The sequence below is a fragment of the Synchiropus splendidus genome, chromosome 19 (assembly GCF_027744825.2).
Source record: "Synchiropus splendidus isolate RoL2022-P1 chromosome 19, RoL_Sspl_1.0, whole genome shotgun sequence".
Lineage (NCBI taxonomy): Eukaryota > Metazoa > Chordata > Actinopteri > Syngnathiformes > Callionymidae > Synchiropus > Synchiropus splendidus.
Window position 1 is genome coordinate 8,686,430 of NC_071352.1, and position 21,232 is coordinate 8,707,661.

Consider the following 21,232-nt stretch of genomic DNA (forward strand, 5'->3'; position numbering starts at 1 on the left):
TCACACATATGGCGACATTACATGCACTGATTCCCCCTTATACCTCCTCCACGCTCCAACTACCGACAAGATGACAAGAAATTTTATTGACATTCACACATACTCTCTCGCTCTCCCCTCTCTGTAGACCAGGAGCTGCATTTACAGTCGCGTCAGCAAGTCGCGACACCTACAACCTTCATCACCTAGTTATAAATATTACATCCTCATTTGCGGGTCGGGCCAGTTAGAGTCAAACCAGCAGGAGCTTGTGTTACAGACAAGCATTCTCATTAGGAAACTAAAAGTACTGCATTGTACAGCAGCAGTATGTAAAGTACGCAGAGATACCATCCCCCCCCCCACCAGCCATGACCACAATATTTATTACATACCTTGTGAGGACGGTGTAATGTTACTGAAAGCCACAGCGCAGGCGAAGACAATCCAGAGCGCTAGAGCCATGGTGGAAGCCGACCAGGAGGTGGGGAAACCGTAGAGGTGATCAATCGGCACAGGTGATTGGGGGCTTCACCCTCCCTAGGGGGGGGTCCTGTAAACAAAAGAAGGCAGAGATAAGTTCGGCTTTCAGTTCTCCAGCACAGATAAAGAATGTGGTTTGCAGTATTATGTTGTCGAAACGATCAGAATTGAACAAAAGAAAGGCCGTCATGAGGTTAGTGAGATGTTTAGAACGTCCTGCCAACAGGGATCCATCTTCCACTGTATAGCCGAAGTCAGGTCGCAGGGGCAGCAGCCGGAGCGAAGAGGCCCGTACCTGCTTTTTTTTACCAGACACCACCTGCAGTTCACCTGAGGGAATATTGAGAGACCGCATCACCCTAACCACCTCAGCTTGCTTCTTACAATCCTTAACTTAAAAAAACAAAACACACACACACACACACATATATAATCTATTTTTTGTCTATATATATATATATATATATATATATATATATATATATATATATAGAGAGAGAGAGAGAGAGGGAGAAAACATATATGTATATATTAAAAAAAAAAAATATATATATATATATATATATATATATATATACATATATATATATAAATAAAATTCACTTAGCACTGCAAATAGTCGACTATAAGCATCAGTCATGTATTGACAATTACAGCCAATGGTACTGAATGTATAATGCTACACCCTTGTGTTTTTCCGTTACTTTGACATCTCCATTTAAGTTAAGTTGTACTTAGCATAGATAATATTTCTATTGTCTCGTCATGACTCCATTGTATTTGAATTGTGCACAAATAAAAAAGAGAAGTCCACAGTTGTCTGTATAACTGTATCTATCAAAAGATGGAAGTGCTCCCCTAGTGGTCAGCTTGGAGGCCACTGTGTGCAGCACGGCGACAGCTGTTGCCGCCACCAGCTCATCACTCAGCAGCGTTTGAATGCTTGATCGGATCAGACATGCTACATATGTTTTCAGGCTGTTAACGGAGCCACATTCAACACGTGAAAGATCTCGGTCCATTGTGTGCGTGTTTGTGTGGCGTCTCGCGCGCACGGCGCGGCAATGGAAAGTGGTGATTCAGTCTGCTTTGCCTTAGGGCTCACACATCTCATTTGCCTAATGAAATAAATCACAATCTGGAACTTTAGCTCAGAATTTTTGACAGTGACGGCTGCTCTGCCCCTCTAGGGGCTCCAAGACAGAAAATAATGGTTTTGCTGGAGCTCACTTCTCCTGCTGAGCTTGCGGAGACTGTCTGCATCCATATGTGTCTTTGTGGTTGCCAGTTGTTCTTTTTGGTTGGCAGGGAGGCGGCGTGCTGGGGGATTCGCTTGATCTTCTTAACCCCTCTTTCTCATTATTGCGCCGCATCGAACGCATAGTTTGAGCAGGAATATGCATATTTATGTGTGAGCACATTCATCTTGAAATGCACGCTGCATTTTAAATAAAAAGCTAATTAATCAAACTTTCAATTTAACCCTAAACGTATAGTGCATAATTGCTTCTGCACTTAAAAACAGAAAATGAGAGAAAATATGGCAGGTTTGAACGCATGGTTTTATTGATGCAACCTTTCACCTGCACTCGTAATGATGATGGGAAACAGCAGCAACTGTGTCTCTACCTAGAAGGAGAGAAAACTGGAGGCAATATTGACAGTTTGGGCTTCAGATTAGTGATGGGCTGGTGAATTCCCATGCAAAAAGTTGATCTTGCTTTCTTATCAGTTGTATTTTGGCATCCGACATTCACACATGGCCACACTGTGGCCCCTCCTACTTTTCCTTTTGCAATGTTGAGTGACCAAAAACGGCTCCTCGGACCCCTGACATCAGAGAGGTCAGAATAGGCTTTGTGTAATGACATGAAATTGTTGGTGCTAAATAAACCTCATTAGCGCAGCTGCTAAACATTGTTGCTACATTGCTAACACTGCGTTCCATCTACCTTGGGAGTGGGAGTCAGAAAGCTAGTCCATGAAAGCTACTCACTTTGTCCAGATATAAGCAACTTCTTAATAAATACACACAGCGTTTGCAACCAGGAAAGGTCTTCTTACTGTTCATGTTAGGGGAAGCCATCTTGGATTGTATACTCAGATTGTATACTCGACTTTTTCACAGGGAATTTCCGAGTTCCGAGCGTGACTGGAACACTCCCTATTGACTGCCAATCACATATGTGAACACTGGTGAGGGGCAAATGAGGCATCATGAAACAGTAGCCTTGTTTTCGGAGGCCACTTGTTGGCGCTCTAGGTTTAGAAATGATTAAGGTTTCCTTGAAATAGTTGTTCAAATCCAAACAGTATGCAGTGCCATCTGGTGGCCTCAGAAAATTAGGACACTGTCTCATGAAACTGCATCAACCGTCCGATACTGTGCCATGAAACACCATCTTCTAAACACAGCTAAATAAAATGACAACATACGATTCAAAGGAGCAAAACAACTTCTAGCACTAAAGAACTGTCACAAAGCAAATAAATAATTACACTCTCTTCCTGTGTTTGCTAGACAGCGCAATATACAAAAAAACAAACAAAAAAAAAAAGGAGTAGCTTTCGTGCCCCCAGGATCTGTTGTCATGATGCAACATTGTTCCAATAAATAAATACTGAGTCGACAAAAGCGCTTTGAAGAGTGAAAAGACAAACTGGGATCTGATTAGCTCCCAATTGTTTTGACACTTTTTGGGATTATGCAAAATGTTGTCAACATGTTTTCCCCTTCCATCAAAGTTGAAACTGGCATTAAAGCTAATGAATCCTCTTTCATCATCAAAGGCAACTTGAAAGATAAAAGGAGACACTCGGGCCGCGTAAATAAAAGCAAAGGGCCGTGTGTGGCCCCCCGATCGCACAGGTCAGTCGTAGACTCTGATTTACTCCCGCTCACTCAGCAGTTCTGGTGTTCCCTCTCCTCAACCCCACCCCCTGCTGACCTTCTCTGATATTTACCCCCCTCCCCAGGGGCTGGATTCCATACTCATGAGTGCGTGGAGATGGAGGGACGCCGAGGTGTTAATCGGAGAGGAAAAAAAACAGACTCACCGGAAGGCTTAAGACAAAAAACAAATCGCATCGGCTGGCTCGGCGGTGGAGGCTACTCCCTGGCGTTCCTTCCTTCATGCACCATTCTCCCGCCCTCACTGTATTATTAATGGTCCAAAAGTGATCTCCTCCTGCGCAGCGACAAGCCTTTGTTTATTCCTTCCTAACTTCTGTGGCTTTAATAAGAGAAATCAGTCTTCCCTCCTCTTTTTCCCCCCTTGACTTTGCTTCGGTCTGTACTTACACCAATAGCTCTCTTGTGGTCTCAGCAGATGAGAATGAGCCAGAGTGGGAGGAAATGAGGGGAGGGTAAAGAAATTGGGAGAAAAGTGCAGGCAAGACAAATCGATGATATTTTGTGACAAACAGAAAGGTGGCATGAGAGGGAAGATTTCTCAGAATGGTAGCCTGCGAAAAGGAGAGAAAATAATGAAGGGCTGAGCAGAAGATGGTCGGAATTTGGGGACCTGAAGCCAACAAAGACAGCATGACGCAGTTTGATAATAATAAAGAGGAAGCAGACGGAGCAGAGGAAGTGAGGAACAAAAGTTGGGAAAAGTTAGTGTAATACAACTGAAAATAGCAGATAATGCTCTGAGAATAGAGCAGGAATGTTGCGAAATGTGTTATACAGCGTGTTCTCATCATGTGTTCTTGGACGTTGCTCCATGTGCGAGAACTGAGGACGACCTTTTGCTCTGTGCAGCAGATGCAGAGGAGCTGCGGCCAGCTTTGCACAAAAGCAGAGAGCACTCTTGTGTGGGAGTTTTCCCCCCTTGATACGAGGCGTGTTAGATACGCAGTATTCCGAAATGAACAAAGCATAACAACATGCTATGTGAGCAGGAAAAAACAGTTTGGATAGACTCATTGAATCAGGAAGTGGCTTGTATTGAAACTTATTTTAGATTTTGGAAGAAATAAAATGACTAGAAAATAATGTTTTTTAAGCCTTTGCGCATCAGCGGCAGCTGACTTCACTATCTCCAGAGGCTTCCTCTCGGTTTTCTTGTTCCACACAGTGGACTCCCTTTCACCAGGGAGGTTCTTTAACTGGCCAGTTAGGGAAGGTTACAAGCTCTACTCTGAGCCCTTCCTGGGTCTGTTACTACCTAAACTTTTGGATCACATATGCGGCAAAAGCTCAGAAAGTGTTTGAGTCATTTTTTTTAGGAAATGTTGATGACGGGCGAAGGAACCGATCCATTCTCACCCCCAAATGCACCATAAAGTAAAAAATGTTGACAGTGAAATCAGCCCATGGCATTGCATGTTGAAACAGGAGAGTTGGACGACTGGAATCTCTCTTCAGTCACTTGGTAAGTGTAGCAGCGTACGCTAGCTTCCAGCTAGGATTTTGAGACAGAGCGCCCTGATGTCCATAGACCAGGGGGAGGAGAGAGTTACTTCCGCAAAAGAAGCAAAAAAAAAACCAAACAAACATCAAAGTATGCTTAGATTAAAACGTTTTAGTATGTTTCATAAACAACGGTTTAAAAACTTTTTGGGTCAAAAGCATCAGCACCAGCACACTTCTATGCCATATCGACTTGTCTAATACGAGTGCCGCACCGGTCGATATCCGCGAGATTTCACCCGAAAAAGAACATGAAGGCATGTGAGTCTGTGAATTTTGACCAGGTTGAAAAATTATTTTCATGGAAACCAGTATGATGCCATTACGACTAAGGCAGGAAACAGGTATTAATGATAAAAAAAAAAAAGCTTGACCATACGGTGCCGTACAAGTTACTGTGACTTAAACACATGGTAGTTTAAGGCCAAGTCATACCAGGTGGAGAAAGGAGCGCTATCCCACGGCATGCGACACACTACCCGCAGCATCAGGTCCGAAGATGGAACATGTGCTTTACTTGAAAGCCATGTCAACATGCAACACCTAAGGTTGACTAACCGCTAACACTGTGCTATCACCAAGCAATCGGTTCAAACTTCAGCCAACATTGAATCTTCTCGGAGGTTTGCACTGTCACAGTGCTTTTTCATACATCTTAAAATGCTTTTCTAATTATTATTATTATTATTATTATTATTATTATTATTTAGACACCTTTAATATGACTGGCACATCACCTTCTGAAGAAAACATTCAGTAGACGGTGGACTCACTGCAGAGAGGATTCCAGCACAGCGGCATTAAACTTAAGCGCAACGGCTTTGTTATCTTGCTTCAAATGCGACACTGTTTCCCCGCTATTAATTTACTGACGGTCTTGATCCAAAGCAAATAACCTCATTATCCACTTCTATTGGATCATTATGATAATCACCATGATCATTAAGATGTGTTTGCTTTAGCAGGCATCAGGAACAGGGTGTCACTAGTCCCTCGGTGGAGGACTGGGGCTACTGTTAAAAGTGATCTTGAAAACCAGTCATGTTTATCCCATCACACAAGTCATTTCTTTACAGAGGGAAGATGCATTTTTCGGAAAATTACCCAAAGAGAATCAAAGGGCGGGGGGGGGGGGAGGAAAGAGCTGAGGTCCACAGTTTCCGCAGCAGAATGGGAGAAGCTCGAGCAAGTCTCTGCTGTTTCAGTTCTCCAGGTCTGACTCCGCCGACGGGAATCTGATATCCAGGTGTGGGGACAAGTGCGATAAGTCACTGCGGTATTTATGTGTAACTGACCAGATCTGCTTCTCTGACAAATATCCGACACCGCAAACACCACACCTCCTCAGAACATTTCTTAATGGTGTGCGTTGTGCGTACAAGTGCAAATCATTTGGGCTATTGAGGGCGAAGCTCAGGGAGCGAAGACAAACAAACACACTTATTTAATCAGAGGGACTCGCCAGGTTTGCCATGCATACAGCATGAGGACGTGAGAGACATCTTGGAATCAAAAGATGACGCACCATCATCCCCCACGCCGACAGGATTAATGTTTATGCCTCAGATGCTTCAACAACAAATTGTTAGTTTAGTAGCGAAGCCCCTGCTATGTGAGAAGTGATTGCTTCCTAGCAACCGGAACAGTCTGGGAAGTCAGACTGAATGGCATCACATCACACTTACAAATCTGAAAGAGACGCAAACTGCTGCATGGCATGTTTGCAATCAGGCGCATTCACTTCATCTTCCACTTAAATCGGAAAAAAAAAACATATCGTGAGGGAGGTTTTTTCGACAGTAAGAGCCGGTGACGTGAGCAAAGGCCAGCAAGCCTCTGTGGAAGGAGTCATATGAGACGGCATTGCTCTCATTGGATCTTCATTGTGCTTTATGTTTAAAAAAAAAAAAAAAATGTCTTTTGTGACTCAAGACAAGGCTGTTTAATAGCACATCTATCACAAATCTCGATGGACGTTTTGTGCAGTCACTGTTTTTATAATAACTGTGTAATAACACTAACTAAAACAAACTAAAATCTAACTGCGTAAATAGTATCATTTGTCTTTAAAATTCTAAATAACTACCCCCAACATTGTATCCTTGTTAACATTAAAGATGACAAAAAGGGAAGTAATATAGATCAAGTTACAATTAAGAATAACTTTATTAACATTACACTTTATTCTAGAACGGCAAAAAAGTCTGCCCCCTGGCATCACTCGGCGCGCCCCACTATTTGAGAAGGACTGCTTCAGAGTTCTCTGAGTCAGTTGCAGAACACTACCGCCACCTGCTGTCAAGTTGAGATCTCTGCTATCAATGATATTCCAAAACAATAAAAAAAAACTGTCATGATTTTATTGTTGTATTTCAAGATCGTTGTATGATTCAAAACTGTACGATACGAGTGAATTATTTTGTTACTACTACTGTTATTACACCTTATCAAGGCTTATTTTCTTTGTTTCGTCTCTCTTTACCCCCAAGAGATTTTACACAGGAGCTATTTATTTCATAAACACAAGGCTGTATCAGAATATTTTCATGAGTGATGGGCAGATGAGGCTTCATGAAACAGTGTCCTCATTTTCAGAGCCCACTAGATGGCACTCTTCGCCCTAAAATCCAGCCATTTCAGAGAAACCTCATATTATTTTTAAACTGAGAGCGCCACCTCCTAAGCTCTGAAAATGAGTTTCATGAAGCCTCATCTGCCCACCACACATTTTCACATTTGTTGGTAGAAACTGATATCAGAAGCTTTTTACTTGGGATTAAAACTCATTACTCATTCAGAAGTGGAAAGGTCTGGTTTCCTGCTGGGAACCAAATCCAGATTAGGCGGATGATTGTCATCATTCCTATAGATTAAAATGAGTTTATCCGATAAAAAAACCATTCAGTTTGCAAAGATTGCTTCATTTTTATTTATGTTGCTGCAACGGTGAATATAACTGTATAAATGCGGACAACAATCGTCGTCCATCCCTGCATTGTCGGGCTGATGACTAATCTCTATAATCCGCTCCGGCAAGACTATAATGGCATTAGATTTTCTGTCATTCCTTCGAAACAATCCCGTTCTATTGAATTTGCATTGACGCTAAACCGCCTACACAGGCTTTGTGATGGTCCACTGTACGCTTAACTCTGGTCCACTGGAAGAGGAGAGATAATGCTGTTAAGCTAGTTGTGACTACACACATTGAGGTCACGTTCTCCCAACACTGTTTACCAGAATAGGTCAGCTCAGGCCAGCGCTCCAGTGTGATAGTATCTGGGCGGCTACAGCAGCGGTGCTGTTTATATAATGACACCATTGTGCGGCCTGTGTGCAGATGGAACATCAGAGCTGGTATAATGGCCTGTGTATTAGAGCCAATGTGTTTGATTACTGACTCAGTGAGAGTGGGGAGGCGGCTGTCGGCAGGGAATAAGGCTCGCCGCGAAAAACAGTAACCCGGAGTTTAAAAAATAAAAAATAAAAAAAAAACCTATTTGAAGTAATATAAGAAACGAGAGAGTAGTCAAAAACACCATGAGACTGTAATGGGAGCGTGAGCTTTAAGGGAATGTAAATGAGACGAGGGAATCTGCAGAGCTGCAAAACACAGCGAAGGGATATCAAACACGGCAAGCGTGGTTGTCAAAGAGGCAACGAAAAGATGGAGAGCGTGTAAGAAAGTCTTTCTCGCTTTACTCAATAGATACTTCAGTGGCAATCTTTCCGGTGTCAGCAGCCCCCTCAGCGGCACAACACAAACCCCGATATCGAAAGTCAACTCCTCCACACACAAAAAAAAAAAAAAAAAAATGTCGACAACATAGCCTTGGGTGCCGCCGGAAAACCAAAAAGAAAAATCATTCCATTAGTGAAAACACTGTATTGTATGCATGAGTAATTACTTTTTGTATGTATGTTTCAAGTGATAAGAACATTTCCAGACGCAACTGTGAGAGCTTCAATCCTTATAGTGCTGGCGGAGCGAGCATGTATTTGATAACAGGAGAAAAGGGAGATAAACTGCCTCGGCCAACACGGGCTCGGCGCAGCAGACACAGCAGACTCCCCGTCCTGATCTGTCTCCCGTGTGGCCTGTGATCTATTGTGGCGGTGCAGAGCTTGTCACTGTTCATTATTACTGATGCAACAGGAGGTAATGTCACCACCCATCAATGCTTGCCCTGTGACGCCCGCCTCAGCTGCCAGGGGAAGGGACCTCATCCCACCTGTCTTCTCACGTTGGCTGCAGTCCCGTTCTAACAGGTTTACATTTTGACCACCCCTTAGAACATTAGAATCTAGGGGGAGAATATGAAGGCTTTTTAGTGAAACTTTATTTTTAGCATTGCTTGGCCACATATATGTCAACTGGGCGATATGGGCAAAAAAAGTTATTGCTATAAATCACGATAAATACTTGCTCATTCTATTCCATGTATTGGACACACTACAGTCTCTCTTGAAACTGTTTTATGATGAAACTTAGTGGAGTTTGTCTCCAACATCATTAGTTATGTTTAAACGTAACAGTGAACTAAGTGTAGAGATGAGAAATTCAATGTGTGACGTCTCTGGTAGAAGCCGCTGGTGTCTGACAGACTGCTCTGCCAGCTTTATTTAGGGGTTAAATTGAGCCGTCTGTCTGCTGTATCTCATGTTTACTTTAACTATGGAGCAGTCTGGACACATTTCCTAGACGCTATTGAAGAAATATTAGAAATAATGTGAATAAATGATCATTTATTCATATTCTATTCTCCAAATCGCTATACAACATGTCAGTCCTTCGTCTCGTATGATAGAAAAAAAAATTGATGAAAAACATTTTCACAATTCTCTCTCCTAAAATGGTTGTTTTTTATTGCCTTATTGAAGATTTCATTAATACTTTGACCGCTTTAGAATTTGTTGATGGTCCCTAACTTATGCCGGGTCGTAGCATTAGCGCTGCCTGTGAGAGTGTGTCTGCGATCAGTGAACCTTAATGGGGGACGCGGAAGAGGACGTCGCCATCAATGCCGGACCGGAGCTCCGTCCAATATCCAACTAGTTTCAGCACGGTGTTTCGCCGAGGCGCCAGCACAGCGGGAAACCTGCATGGGTTGACGTGAACCAAGGCGGACGACCGCGTCAAAGAACCTATGAAGACCACTCCATCTAATAAAATAAACACGGATCCAAAAACTCAGAGTCGATCAGTGTCACTATCAAAGGTTCCATGTATTAAAAATAAGTTTAAAACTACGATGGTGAACCAAAGTCCACCACACTCTCCACAACTGTCACACGCCAGTGTCGGCTGTCAAACGGCACACGCTGTCGCGGTCACGTCATGTTCACATATGCAAGTCCAATGCAGCGAGTGAGCCGCGTGTTTATCGAATTTATCGTGAGATGCATGTCATGCTGCAGATAGCGTTTGGCGGTATATCGTGTACGATAAATGTCAACTCAACTCAGTCAGCACAAACCATGGGAATAAATGATTCACCGCCACCATTAAGTCTTTACAACAAGAGTGACAACTGCCGGCTTTGACATTAATCTTCAATGGATTACGATATAAGATGATAATGTTGCGAGACCTGACTCTCTGGTGACTCTTGCTCTCGCCTTTTGCATTGAGCTGTTCCCAGATGTCACTTGACTGTGACTGGCAGGCTGCCACCCCGCGAGCCCCTGCACTGCCTGGACCGGCCCGATCCATCTTCATTAAGGAACCACGCGCTCAGAGTAGTGCGTTATTATCAGTGTCTATTAGCAGGGCAGGTCCTGCGCCGCCGTCGCGTTACGGCAGCATTTGCTCTGCACAAACATTCAGCGAAATCGTAAACACACATGCGGGGGGGAAACCCCGACATGCTATCTTTAGCTAAGCCAAACAGGACACTGACTTGTAAATTCATAACTGCATACAGGGATGAGTGGCAGAAAAGTGAGCACACACAACTCAACTTATGTCAGCGTATGGAAAGGTGCACATGGTGATGACTTGAAGCATTTGAACTCATGTTCACACACACATATGCACACAGAAAAGCCCACCGGGGCGCCACATGTGATAATGACCCAGTTTAGATCTGTGGCACGAAGTAGAGCAAGGATTCAGAACAAAAAGAGACAGTGACATTTAAAAATAGGTTGACTTTTCTTTCCTATCTCTTTGCTGAGGCCGTTACAATGGAAGTTTTTTTTTTTTTTTTTTTTTTTTTTGTGTCAGCGAAACTGTCAACTTATTATTCTGTCACATCTCCTGCTTGCCGCCCTCAACCCGGCTGTGCATTTGGTGGAATTGCATGTTAATAGAAGCAGAACAAAAGAGCTGAAGTCAAAGTTTAAGGAATTAAACGGCTGTTTGGCAACTTCATAGGACTATTGATGACTCATAGCTACACTTCGTCCAAAAGGGAAGCACTTTTACAGACGCATTGCACCCTCGCAAGTCATACTGAAAAGTTTGCCATAGTACATTTACACACTTGGTGTTTTAACTAGTTTGCAATGAAGAAACTAAATATATTTAAGAATATATATTTTTGCACTGTTTTTTTTTTTACTGCTTAACACATACTGCGAGACCCACACTATGACGGACAAGGTGGATTTCATTTGAGCCATAATGCATACACTACCTTTAATTCAGAATATGCACAAAAATGTTTCGCAGTGATTTACAAAATGTACACAACCACACATTGACTTAAAAGAGTATAACAGGGTGGCAACTGTCACCTTTATTATAGTAGATAAAAAAAATAAAAAAAAAATCAAGTCTACCTATTTATTATGGGGTGGTGAGGTGAGCTTTAGGGTCCATCTCGGTCAAGGGTCCGAATGTCTGTGATGCCATTTAAAGAAACACTCTTACTTAAAACAGGAACACAAACGTTACGGGGTGTCTATGACAGTAAACACCTAGTTATCAATTGCATCTTTTTAGTAATACATTGAATTATATTAAGATTTTTTTAAAGGAATTTTACGTTAAATACTGTTTCTATTTGGGACTTTCCAGACTTGGGAAAGAAAAGTGGAACATGTAGAACAATCTTAATTCTCCTCACAGAGTTTTGATTATTTGAAATACATTTTAGCCACATTTTCTCCATGAAGTGGACCGGAGACAAATGGCGCCCGGTCTGCCGACTGACCCAGATGTATCGCTAGATTATAAGGCTAATCAAGCTAACCAAAGCCTTGAAGGAAGCAGCGGAATATGCATGAGGAATATGTAATGATTTCACGCAGAAAGAATGAGAAGAGGAATGTTTGCGACAGTTGAAACTCTGCTGCTTCACACCAAAGAGTTTTGGACCTGATGCCAGTTGATTAAAACAAAAGAACACGAGACAACAATCTCTTCATTTCCTCGCCTGCGCGCCTTGCATATTTGCCTTGTTTATCAGTCACCGTATTTTCTGATATGGTGACGTTACATATCCAAATCCTGGAAAGACAAAAAAAAAAGCTAATATCCATGATATCTGTTTGAAGGCATCTGATGAAAACCAGCAAGGTTAGTATTCCTGTGTGATAGTTGGAGCGCGCGCGCCACATTTCAGAGCATCCATCATGCAAGCAAATGAAACGCGGCACGCGCACACTAAACACACACACGCAAAAGGCAGTTTGCATTCAGGATGTTACCCGAGCATATGCCTCTAGACTTTATGTGATGTTATTGCACATAAATTAAACCGAAGAGGGGTGTGTTGGGACTTCCACCAACATGGGGGACTTTCATCCTGACAGCTTGCCTATAGAGTATCCAATTAAGGTAAAAGTTTAGAAACTCAACAGGACTACCCCTCTGCAATCTGTTGTCTTTTAAAACCTCACTTCAAAGCTGTGCGGTTTTGTTTGAGAAAGAAAGACAGATTTGTTCTGGATACAAGTACCTTTCTGGATGCACACGCCCGAGTTATTTATGTTGGCCGATGGTGTGTGTGACTGATGTATCTAATTTGATGGTGGTGACCCCAATCTGCCTGGCAAAGTTATCCAGCTTTAGGATACCCGCAGTGGGCAGTGGGAGACACTGACACGGCCGGCCTTTGCTGACGTGCCCCAATTCTGGAACATGGCTTTCACTCTCTTATGCGTACCCCTCTTGTCTGACCACGGTATCACTGTGATGACCACAGTGATGCATCTTAAGCAGGAAGTCATGGCCAAATCCAGCTCACACTCACAGTATACAAGTAAAATCCGACTTACGACCGGGATCGGTTCCGACTAACCGGTCGTAAGTCGCATTGGACGTAAGTGGAATGCCATTCAAAATAGCCGACACGAGGGTTATAGGTGCTACTGTAGTGGTAGACGGCTGCTGGATGCTGGGACACTGTGCTGCCGTAACTGTCGTATGCATTGCCGGGCTGCTACGTGCTGCGGTGCCAGACATGGAATAAAGAAAAAAAAGCATCTGCTGGCCGTGGATGTAAGTACAGATGGACGTAAGTCGAGCAGGTCGTAAGTCAGATGTTACTTCTACACGCCTGGGAAAAAGGTATTGTACCAACCTCATTCCTTCTCTTAGGGGAGGCAACAGCAAGTCAGCCTCCTCCTCCCAAGTCCGACCTACTGTATCATATTCATGTCCTCCTTTACATCAACCGAGTGTCTCTGTAATTGTGTCCTCGTTGGGCCACCCTTACTTCGTCTCCAAACTTCTCCACATGTCCCTGTAAAATAGGTCTCTGCCACTTCCAACTCTACTTCCTGTTTTGTGTGGGAGTCTCTAAACCACAGATCATGGCAGGTCTTTCAGTCTCCTGCTTCACCCATTTCACCCGTTACTTTGAATGAGTGATCCCAAATACTTATAGCCTCAAAAAGTATTCTATCTTGTTTCTTCTGACTCTTCGTTCCAGCACCACCTCTCCCATAACCTTGCGACAAATCACAGCAGATCAGCAAACTTCTTTCTCCATAAACACGACTGAACTTGAGTCCACAGTTTAAATACCAGTTCTGATGACCAACCTGTCGTGTATGGCTGTAAAAACCTTGTTCAGAGCCACTGACAATGCCAAACTGGACACGCCTGTTTTTCGATGACGTCAACAGTGAAACATTTTGCTTTGAAATAATCTGTTCACAAAAATTTGAAGTAGGGAAATGCATGCTATTAGGGCCTTTTTAAAGGCAACCATTTGAAATGTATAGCTATGAATTTGAGGATTTATTGGCCTTTCTGCCATCACACAGTTCGGCTCAGTGCAGAGATTGTGAACAGCTCCAACAGATGTGTTTATCGGGCGTGTGCTTGGAAATATACCTTCCATCATTACTTGAATTACCACCTGTTTTTGCAATCCCTCCTGAAAACCACCAAGAAGCATCACACAAACAAAAACGTGCCAAAACGTCAGAGAAATTTCCCGTCGAGCGGTCGGATTATTAGAGAAGCTCTGGGAAGACACAGCCCAGAGCCCCGAGCTCAGAGGCTCAGTCATTCGGGCTGTAACAGGTGCTGCTTTCCACTGCCTGCTCCTGTTAATTACCAGTAGCACAGGGCTGGAAACGCTTTGCCGGAATCCACACCAGGTGAACAACCATTAAAGCATGGAGAGGATCCAGAGGGCCCATGCCAACCTCCTGCCGCTCCTCTTTTAAGACTGGAGATAGGAGGTGCACCCCCACAGGCTGCGTTAAACTTAAAACAACACTGTGAGAAATGCCGACCAGCAACCGACTGTTTTAGAGCTTTATTTCTGCTCTTGTCCCCAGAGGCCTGAGTACATCACTTCATCCACAAAATTCATGCTTCCACCTGGTCTCCATGGAGCCTTATGTTTCATGTGACCTTTTCTCCCCTTCACTCGGAGAGTCTCGGGCGTGTGGTCACTCTGAATCACTCCGTCCGTCTGCCTTTGTTCCGTTAAAAGGGTTCGGCAGGGAAAGGGAACCGAGCGCATGAAAGGAGATGAATCAACAGACATCTCACGGCTCCGCCGGCTGTTATACAAGTATGCGCTGTGCTCATTCACCTTATCGCTACTATGCCTTAACATACCCATTCACCCTCTGCCGCCGCACTTCCTGACAGTTTTCCCGACAATCCCTCCTCTATTTCCACACCTTCAAATCCCAGGTTAGTCCCTTCCTGTCAATAATAGAAGAGGAATTCTCGAGAAAATAAATAACTGGTCGGGATGTGCAGGCTTATAGACACTCGGCTATCTGATGGGAAAGGAGCTTTGGAAGCTCAAATGAGATCACCGCCGGGTTTGTGCTCTGATCCAGCTAAAAGGAAAAGTAAATTATTCAGGTGATTTTGCTCTGAATTCCTCCCAAAGCCGGCGAAAACACTCCTCTTCTACGTGGGTGAGAGTGAAGCGCAGAAGGAAGCCGCATCTTCCCAGAGAGGGAGATTTACAATGCAAATAGGCTGTCACTGACAGCAACACAGCCATGAATTGATACGCCGTTAAAGATAAGTAAACACGCGGAATTTGTTTAATATGCTAATGAAATCATTATTATGAGATATAGGTTTCATGCTAATTGATACAATGTTACACTCCGGTTAATCAGAACTTCATTTCTGATAAAGATGACTGATTTTCCAGATTAGACGGGAAACAACAGATTCATTTACTTTGCAATTTTAAGTGGCATATTTCAATGTTTTTTGTCAGCCTGTAGCGGCGACTGGAAACATGACTGAAGAAAGATTTTCAAATGGAAGGAAAATGCATTGGTTGGTTATATATAGTGGGTATATTTGAATTAATAATGAAATCTTTATTTGATGTACTTCAGGTACTTTCTGAATACACAGTATTATACTGTAGCTCAATATGTTGATAAAACAAGGCTCAATATTATATCTATCTGTCTATCTATCTATCTATCTATCTCTCTGTCTGTCTGTCTGTCTGTCTGTCTGTCTGTCTGTCTATCATGAGCCCAGGAAACTGTATGTATATACTGTATATAGTTTCCTGGGCTCATGAAAGAGAGACTGTTAGCACAGCTAGCCGTAGCAACATATAGGCATATTAATTTCACCGAGCTAGATGATCAGCCTTTCTCAGGTGTCGTTTATGTGGAGACGGAAACGGAAAATACCAGATCCGTCGCTGTTTTGGAGTCAAGTGCACCTGAATCTGAAACTTTCGTAAACATCCGGGGTGGAAACTTTCATAACTGCAGTGCTCTCTGTCTCGGAGTCCTGCTACAGTACGTAAATATTTCACGGACACAGCACAGTCTCTAGAGATTCACCTGCGACGTCTCACATCGAATTAAATGTTTTTCAGATGTCCTTTTGACAGAATAGTTGCTGCTGGTTTTTCTATTTTTGCCACCTTGAAGAGGTATATAAAAATGTGTCATTCACTGTCAATCCATGTGATCGGTATCGGCAGCAAAAATCCTGATCGGAGCATCCCTAATATTATCTCCTTGCACGTCGAATTTTCAGCAAAACCATCAAGACACAGAGGAAGAATGAGCATCATTATTTTTCTTTGTCACAAACAATACAGGTTGATCTCACTATAGCGCTCCTGCATTTGAAGCCACCAGACTTCAGTGGAAGAGCATCACCACGCCCACACACGTTTGAGGTTCAACCACAGAAAAAACCCTCTGCATTCAAATGTAGTCAGTGGGGAACCTTCATTCACGTTTAATGCTATTCCTCAGGGAGCCAGAGAAAAACCTCGCCGGCGAGGAAAGTTTGATGAAGATGAAGATCTGCACTCATTTCTCTCCATTAAAGTATAACATAATTTCTGTTATTAATTAGCTGTCACTTCAGATCAAACGTGTGCGGGAAAGTAGGAGCTGCAAGCTTTTGTACTGCAGGTACACGTGCACTGAGGTCTCGCTTAGACGTGACACGGAGGCGAAAACAAATCAACAGGAAGGAAAATAATGAGGCTTCATATCAAACATGTTGAATTACTGAGGCAACAATTGTGTTTACTATCAACATTCTGACCATCAATGGAAATTGGTGAACAGGTGAAACTTTCTATTTAAAAACATGTTGCTAGCTGTAATAACTTTCAGCAAGGAGGTTGTGTTTTCGACGGTGTTGGTTTCTTGGTCTGTGTTGAAAATAACTTGAAAAATGGTTCAAATATTGGGAGAGATCTGGATCACCATCTGGATCCAGGATTTTTCACAGGAAGGAATTTACAAAATTGGGTGATGTTATCGCCATTGGTGCCAGATTAGCATTTGGATTTTTCTCTTTTTTTTTTTTTTGTAGCCAAATAGCATTTTTTTCCAAGTTGACTGTTGTTTATTCCAACCCATCTTCACTCCCATGGTGTAATATATTGACGGTGGGAAAGTGCATGCTGACGCATAGGCATTTCAGTGGACTATAAGGTTCCCTTCCCTTGCATTCTAATGTGATGCAATACTGAAGGCTGACTTTGTCGTCAGTATAGGAGGCAAAAGAGAACTTTCCTATCGTCACTATATGGGAGTGAGGATGTGTTTTCCATTCCTATGGGACCACTGCATTCAAGCGGTATCCGAACTCCGTAGGTCCCAGGTTGGCAAGCCTTGAGAATTTTTGCGACGCTCAAGAAAACGCATTTCTCAAATTGTCCTGAGAGCGGCATGTTGCCACAAAAATTTCATAAAGATTTCTGGTAAATTTCATTGAAATAAGTTCAGAAATGTCGAGTTATTTTGCCCACAGACCAACAGGAAACCGGCGGCAAAAACATAACCTCCTTGGCAGAGGTATGAATCAGCCTGCTGTTAATCCCTGCACATGAGGAGAAAAACAATCATCCACCCCAACTCTTGCAACAAATGTTGCAGTAAGGCATGGTTTACCGATCTTAACACAAACACGGTTCATATTTACGTACATGTTTTCCGAGTGAAGACAATACAGAACTGCAACTGTTAATTTGTTTACAGTTCACCAGCTTGCTAAAATCACGCCATCTGGTTCCTTCCTCCCTGCATCACATTTGTCCTGCGTTTTGGCTGATGCAGATTATATTCCGAGGGCAGATGTTCACATGTAAAGAAGCAAAGCCGGAGGGAGAAGGCAGACGATACCAAACAAGTCAGGCCCTCATATTCAATCATACCTTTGGAAGGTTTACCACTCCTACAGTCAAGCATCACATCACAAAAAACTATCAGAAATGACCAAACAAATTAAAGGCCACCACACCCGAGGAGTCGACCTTGAGCCTCACACCGCTACTAAAAGAAGTTATGGCGTGTTTGGAGGCTCAACAGCGCGGGGGCGTACACTACGAGCATCTTTAAGACACATATTAACAGGGGAAATACTTCCTCTGTTTCCTTTTTCAGTTTAAAGCTTTAAAAAAAAATCATCATGGTTCACAGAGAAAATGTGTTGAACTCATGGCTTGGGGGCCAAATCCAGCCCTCCAAGTCATTTTATGAGGCCCACAAGAGCTTTAAATATGTATAGGCGAGGTCAACTTCAAACGTCAAAAACCTGACCACCGACAAAGCATCATATGCCACAGAATGCTTGCACTTCAAGAACAGACCTATTCTGTCTCCCGTGTTGTCAGTCAGTGGTGTAGGAGGGAAATGTATAAACTGAAATGTAAGATAACAAAAGTGAGGACCAGCCTTCAATAACTGAACACTGACACTGACTGGTTCTGTTTCAACTACTTTATTCCTATCAAAATATGGCATTCACAGGGATTCAATAAGTATGGTTTTGCTTGGCACATGACAAAAGTGCAGCCTTCAGTCACACCCCCAGTGTGCAAGGGCGATCTCTAGAATGCAGCATCAGAATATAAAAGAGACACTCAATCCTTGCATATTGGCAGGAACATAAATCTGTAGCTTGGCTTTTGGAACACCGTTAAGTGGTTTGCGCTTATGACCCTGCGATGTTATTCACAGTACAGTACATAAGAATGAAATCCGCCTTTTATTTTTTTACTTAAACATCAAGTATATTTGGACTCACTTGGTGAAAAAAAAGATGAGCTTGGTTTTCCTGTCTTTGTTCCTCTCTCTCATCCCGCCCGCCTCCTGGCCCTCTGACCTGAGCAGGTCTCACGTACTTGGCTCCTCACTCAGCAAGCAGCCGATCGATGGATGGATCTGACTCTACCCTGACTCAATAACCCCTCACGCACAGGAGGACTGGAGCATGTATGTTTAGATTGCTGTGCCGGTAAAGGAAGATGATCTGCACGTGCATGTGTGTGTTAGTGAGACAAGGTTTGGGAGCTTTTTTGGCACAGCTTTGCATGTGTCTATGTTTGCGTCTGCCAGCTTCAGTCTCTCACCCCGGGGCCTAGAAGTCACGGCAGTGAGAAAACAGATTGATCCCCCCTCCCCTCCCACGCACAAACAATTAACTACACAGTGCTCAATTAGCCACACGCTGGAGACCCCTTCAGACAAGCCTTTGCCTTGACCTGGGATCTGTTTCCAGCAAAACAACCAGCCCAGGCTGCTCGAAGCAACCGTCAGAGGTATGGAGAATTCTGCTCGCAAGCGTGACGATAATTGCAAGGTGTTTATTTGCCGTGCTTTGTTAAGAAGTGTGTGTTTGTGGCCGGCTCTCCCGTACGAAATGAGGCGAGATTATCTCCGATGATGTCGACGCGAGCGGTTTCATTAGCGACAGCAGTAACACACCGTTGCACAGCTTGTGTCAACAAATCAGCAGATCACAGTTTGAATGATAATAAAGGAATTTTAGCCGCTCACGGAACACTCCTTGTCCTCCTCCTTACATCCGCATTGCACATTTAGATTTTTCCGTGAAGGACAAACAAGGTTGTATCTCTCCATCACTTTTCAGTCATTCTTCATCTCCATCTTCATGAAACATTGGGGTCTCAACAATAACATGGGTCCATCGCTGGCAACAACACACACAAAAAGTGCTGCTGTTCCACGTTTACAATGCCTCAAACCCTCAAACTTAACGTCATACATTCATTAAATGTTTCCCATTGTCTCACAGTCAGGTCAGGGGCCTAGAAACATAACACCTGAAGTCACCAGGTTTGGAATGAGCCCACACGCACAGCTTGCTCTCTTTGCAATTCCACGCTTGGCCCCCAGATTTGTCTCTCTCTGCTTGACTGCCTCACCTTCACACTATCTACTTCATTTTCTCCACCCTGTCTCACTCTCTCTCTGTTTGTTGCCTCGGTATGAAGTGCACGTGAGGTCCAGCGCGAGGGCTCTCCCCTGTTTCTTCACGTACGTTGTGATGTCAGAACGCAGCGGCCGTCCCTCCCCCTCCTGCTGCTACGGTATATGCAGGCGTGACCAGAACAACATGGCGTGTTTCCACTGATGTTTATCCCCGTCATGCCTATTGAACACAGCTTAAAGCCCATGTTTGATATTAAATCCTATGCTGCGAGCTAGCTGGTTGCTCCAGCTATCAGATAAGCACCAGAGCAGGGCGGGGGGTTTTAATGCCTTTGGTAATGAAAGCAACCTCTCCCCACTTAACTATGATTTAAGCTAGAAAATGCTGCTCTGTGAAATGCGAAAATGATGAGGACCTTAGGAGACAGAGCACCTCGACTAGGTGGAGGTTGGTGACAGGGTAACACTGGTTAGTTATAGGTGTCAGGTCCTGTTGTCTTGAGCTCAGGTTGCTGACTGGAACAAGATAAACAAGTGGCCAATCTGCTTTCTTCTTTCACTTTCGCTGGCCTTATGTGGAGTAGAACCCTACTGTTGTGGGAAGTCAGGCTTCTAGGCAAACCCAAGGGACACTAGGTGGCCCTGGAAATGAATCAGTAGCCTCTGAAAAGTGCAAGAGGAGGATTCTGAGACAAGGATTTATGGGTTTCCTTGCCAGATGACAAGGTTTTCACCAGGAATATCACACGATGGCGCGTCCTACGTGTCTATATTTGTTGCTAATGGTCACCATGTTGTCAAGTGTACAGTGGATTGTTCGGGCGCGAAGTCTGTCGAAAAGCAAAGCAGATACAGTAAATTTCAAAGTAAAACAAATACTTTGAAGGAAGCAACAACATGACAGCGGAACCGGCGGCACATAGACGAGGCCATCAGATGACAGACTTTCTCATGTGTTATTTCATATCAGGCACAGAGGAACGTGATCAAAGAATGGGCAAGTACGTCAAACATCGGTTGGATGTTCTGTAATTCACACAATATTCAACTACACCTGGTTTACAGGTCCCTTAACAGTAAATGCCCTTAGTGTAGCATTAGCAAATAGCAATAGCAAACTATTTTGCTCTCACTCCACCCAGATTTATTCACTTGCACTTTCAATAACTTTTAATGAACGTTTTTGGAATCATTATTTTGGAGTCAAAACTACTTCCCCTTCAACAAATATAACACAAATACACCCTTCTAGGAGCACAA

The 21,232-nt window shown here is 43.4% G+C and overlaps 1 protein-coding gene across 3 annotated transcripts in view; it reads right to left on the reverse strand.

The window, feature by feature from the left end:
• adgrl1a (adhesion G protein-coupled receptor L1a) overlaps window positions 1-21,232 on the reverse strand; it is a 138,523-nt gene that overhangs the window by 83,263 nt on the left and 34,028 nt on the right. For 2 of the 3 annotated variants that reach the window (XM_053851680.1, XM_053851682.1), the window contains exon 2: window positions 375-532. In XM_053851680.1, coding sequence (XP_053707655.1) covers window positions 375-444 — 70 coding nt within the window. In that variant the 5' untranslated portion in view covers window positions 445-532. Of the gene's footprint in view, window positions 1-374; window positions 533-3,519; window positions 4,214-21,232 lie in introns of those variants that run through there. The other variant, XM_053851681.1, reaches the window with a different exon arrangement.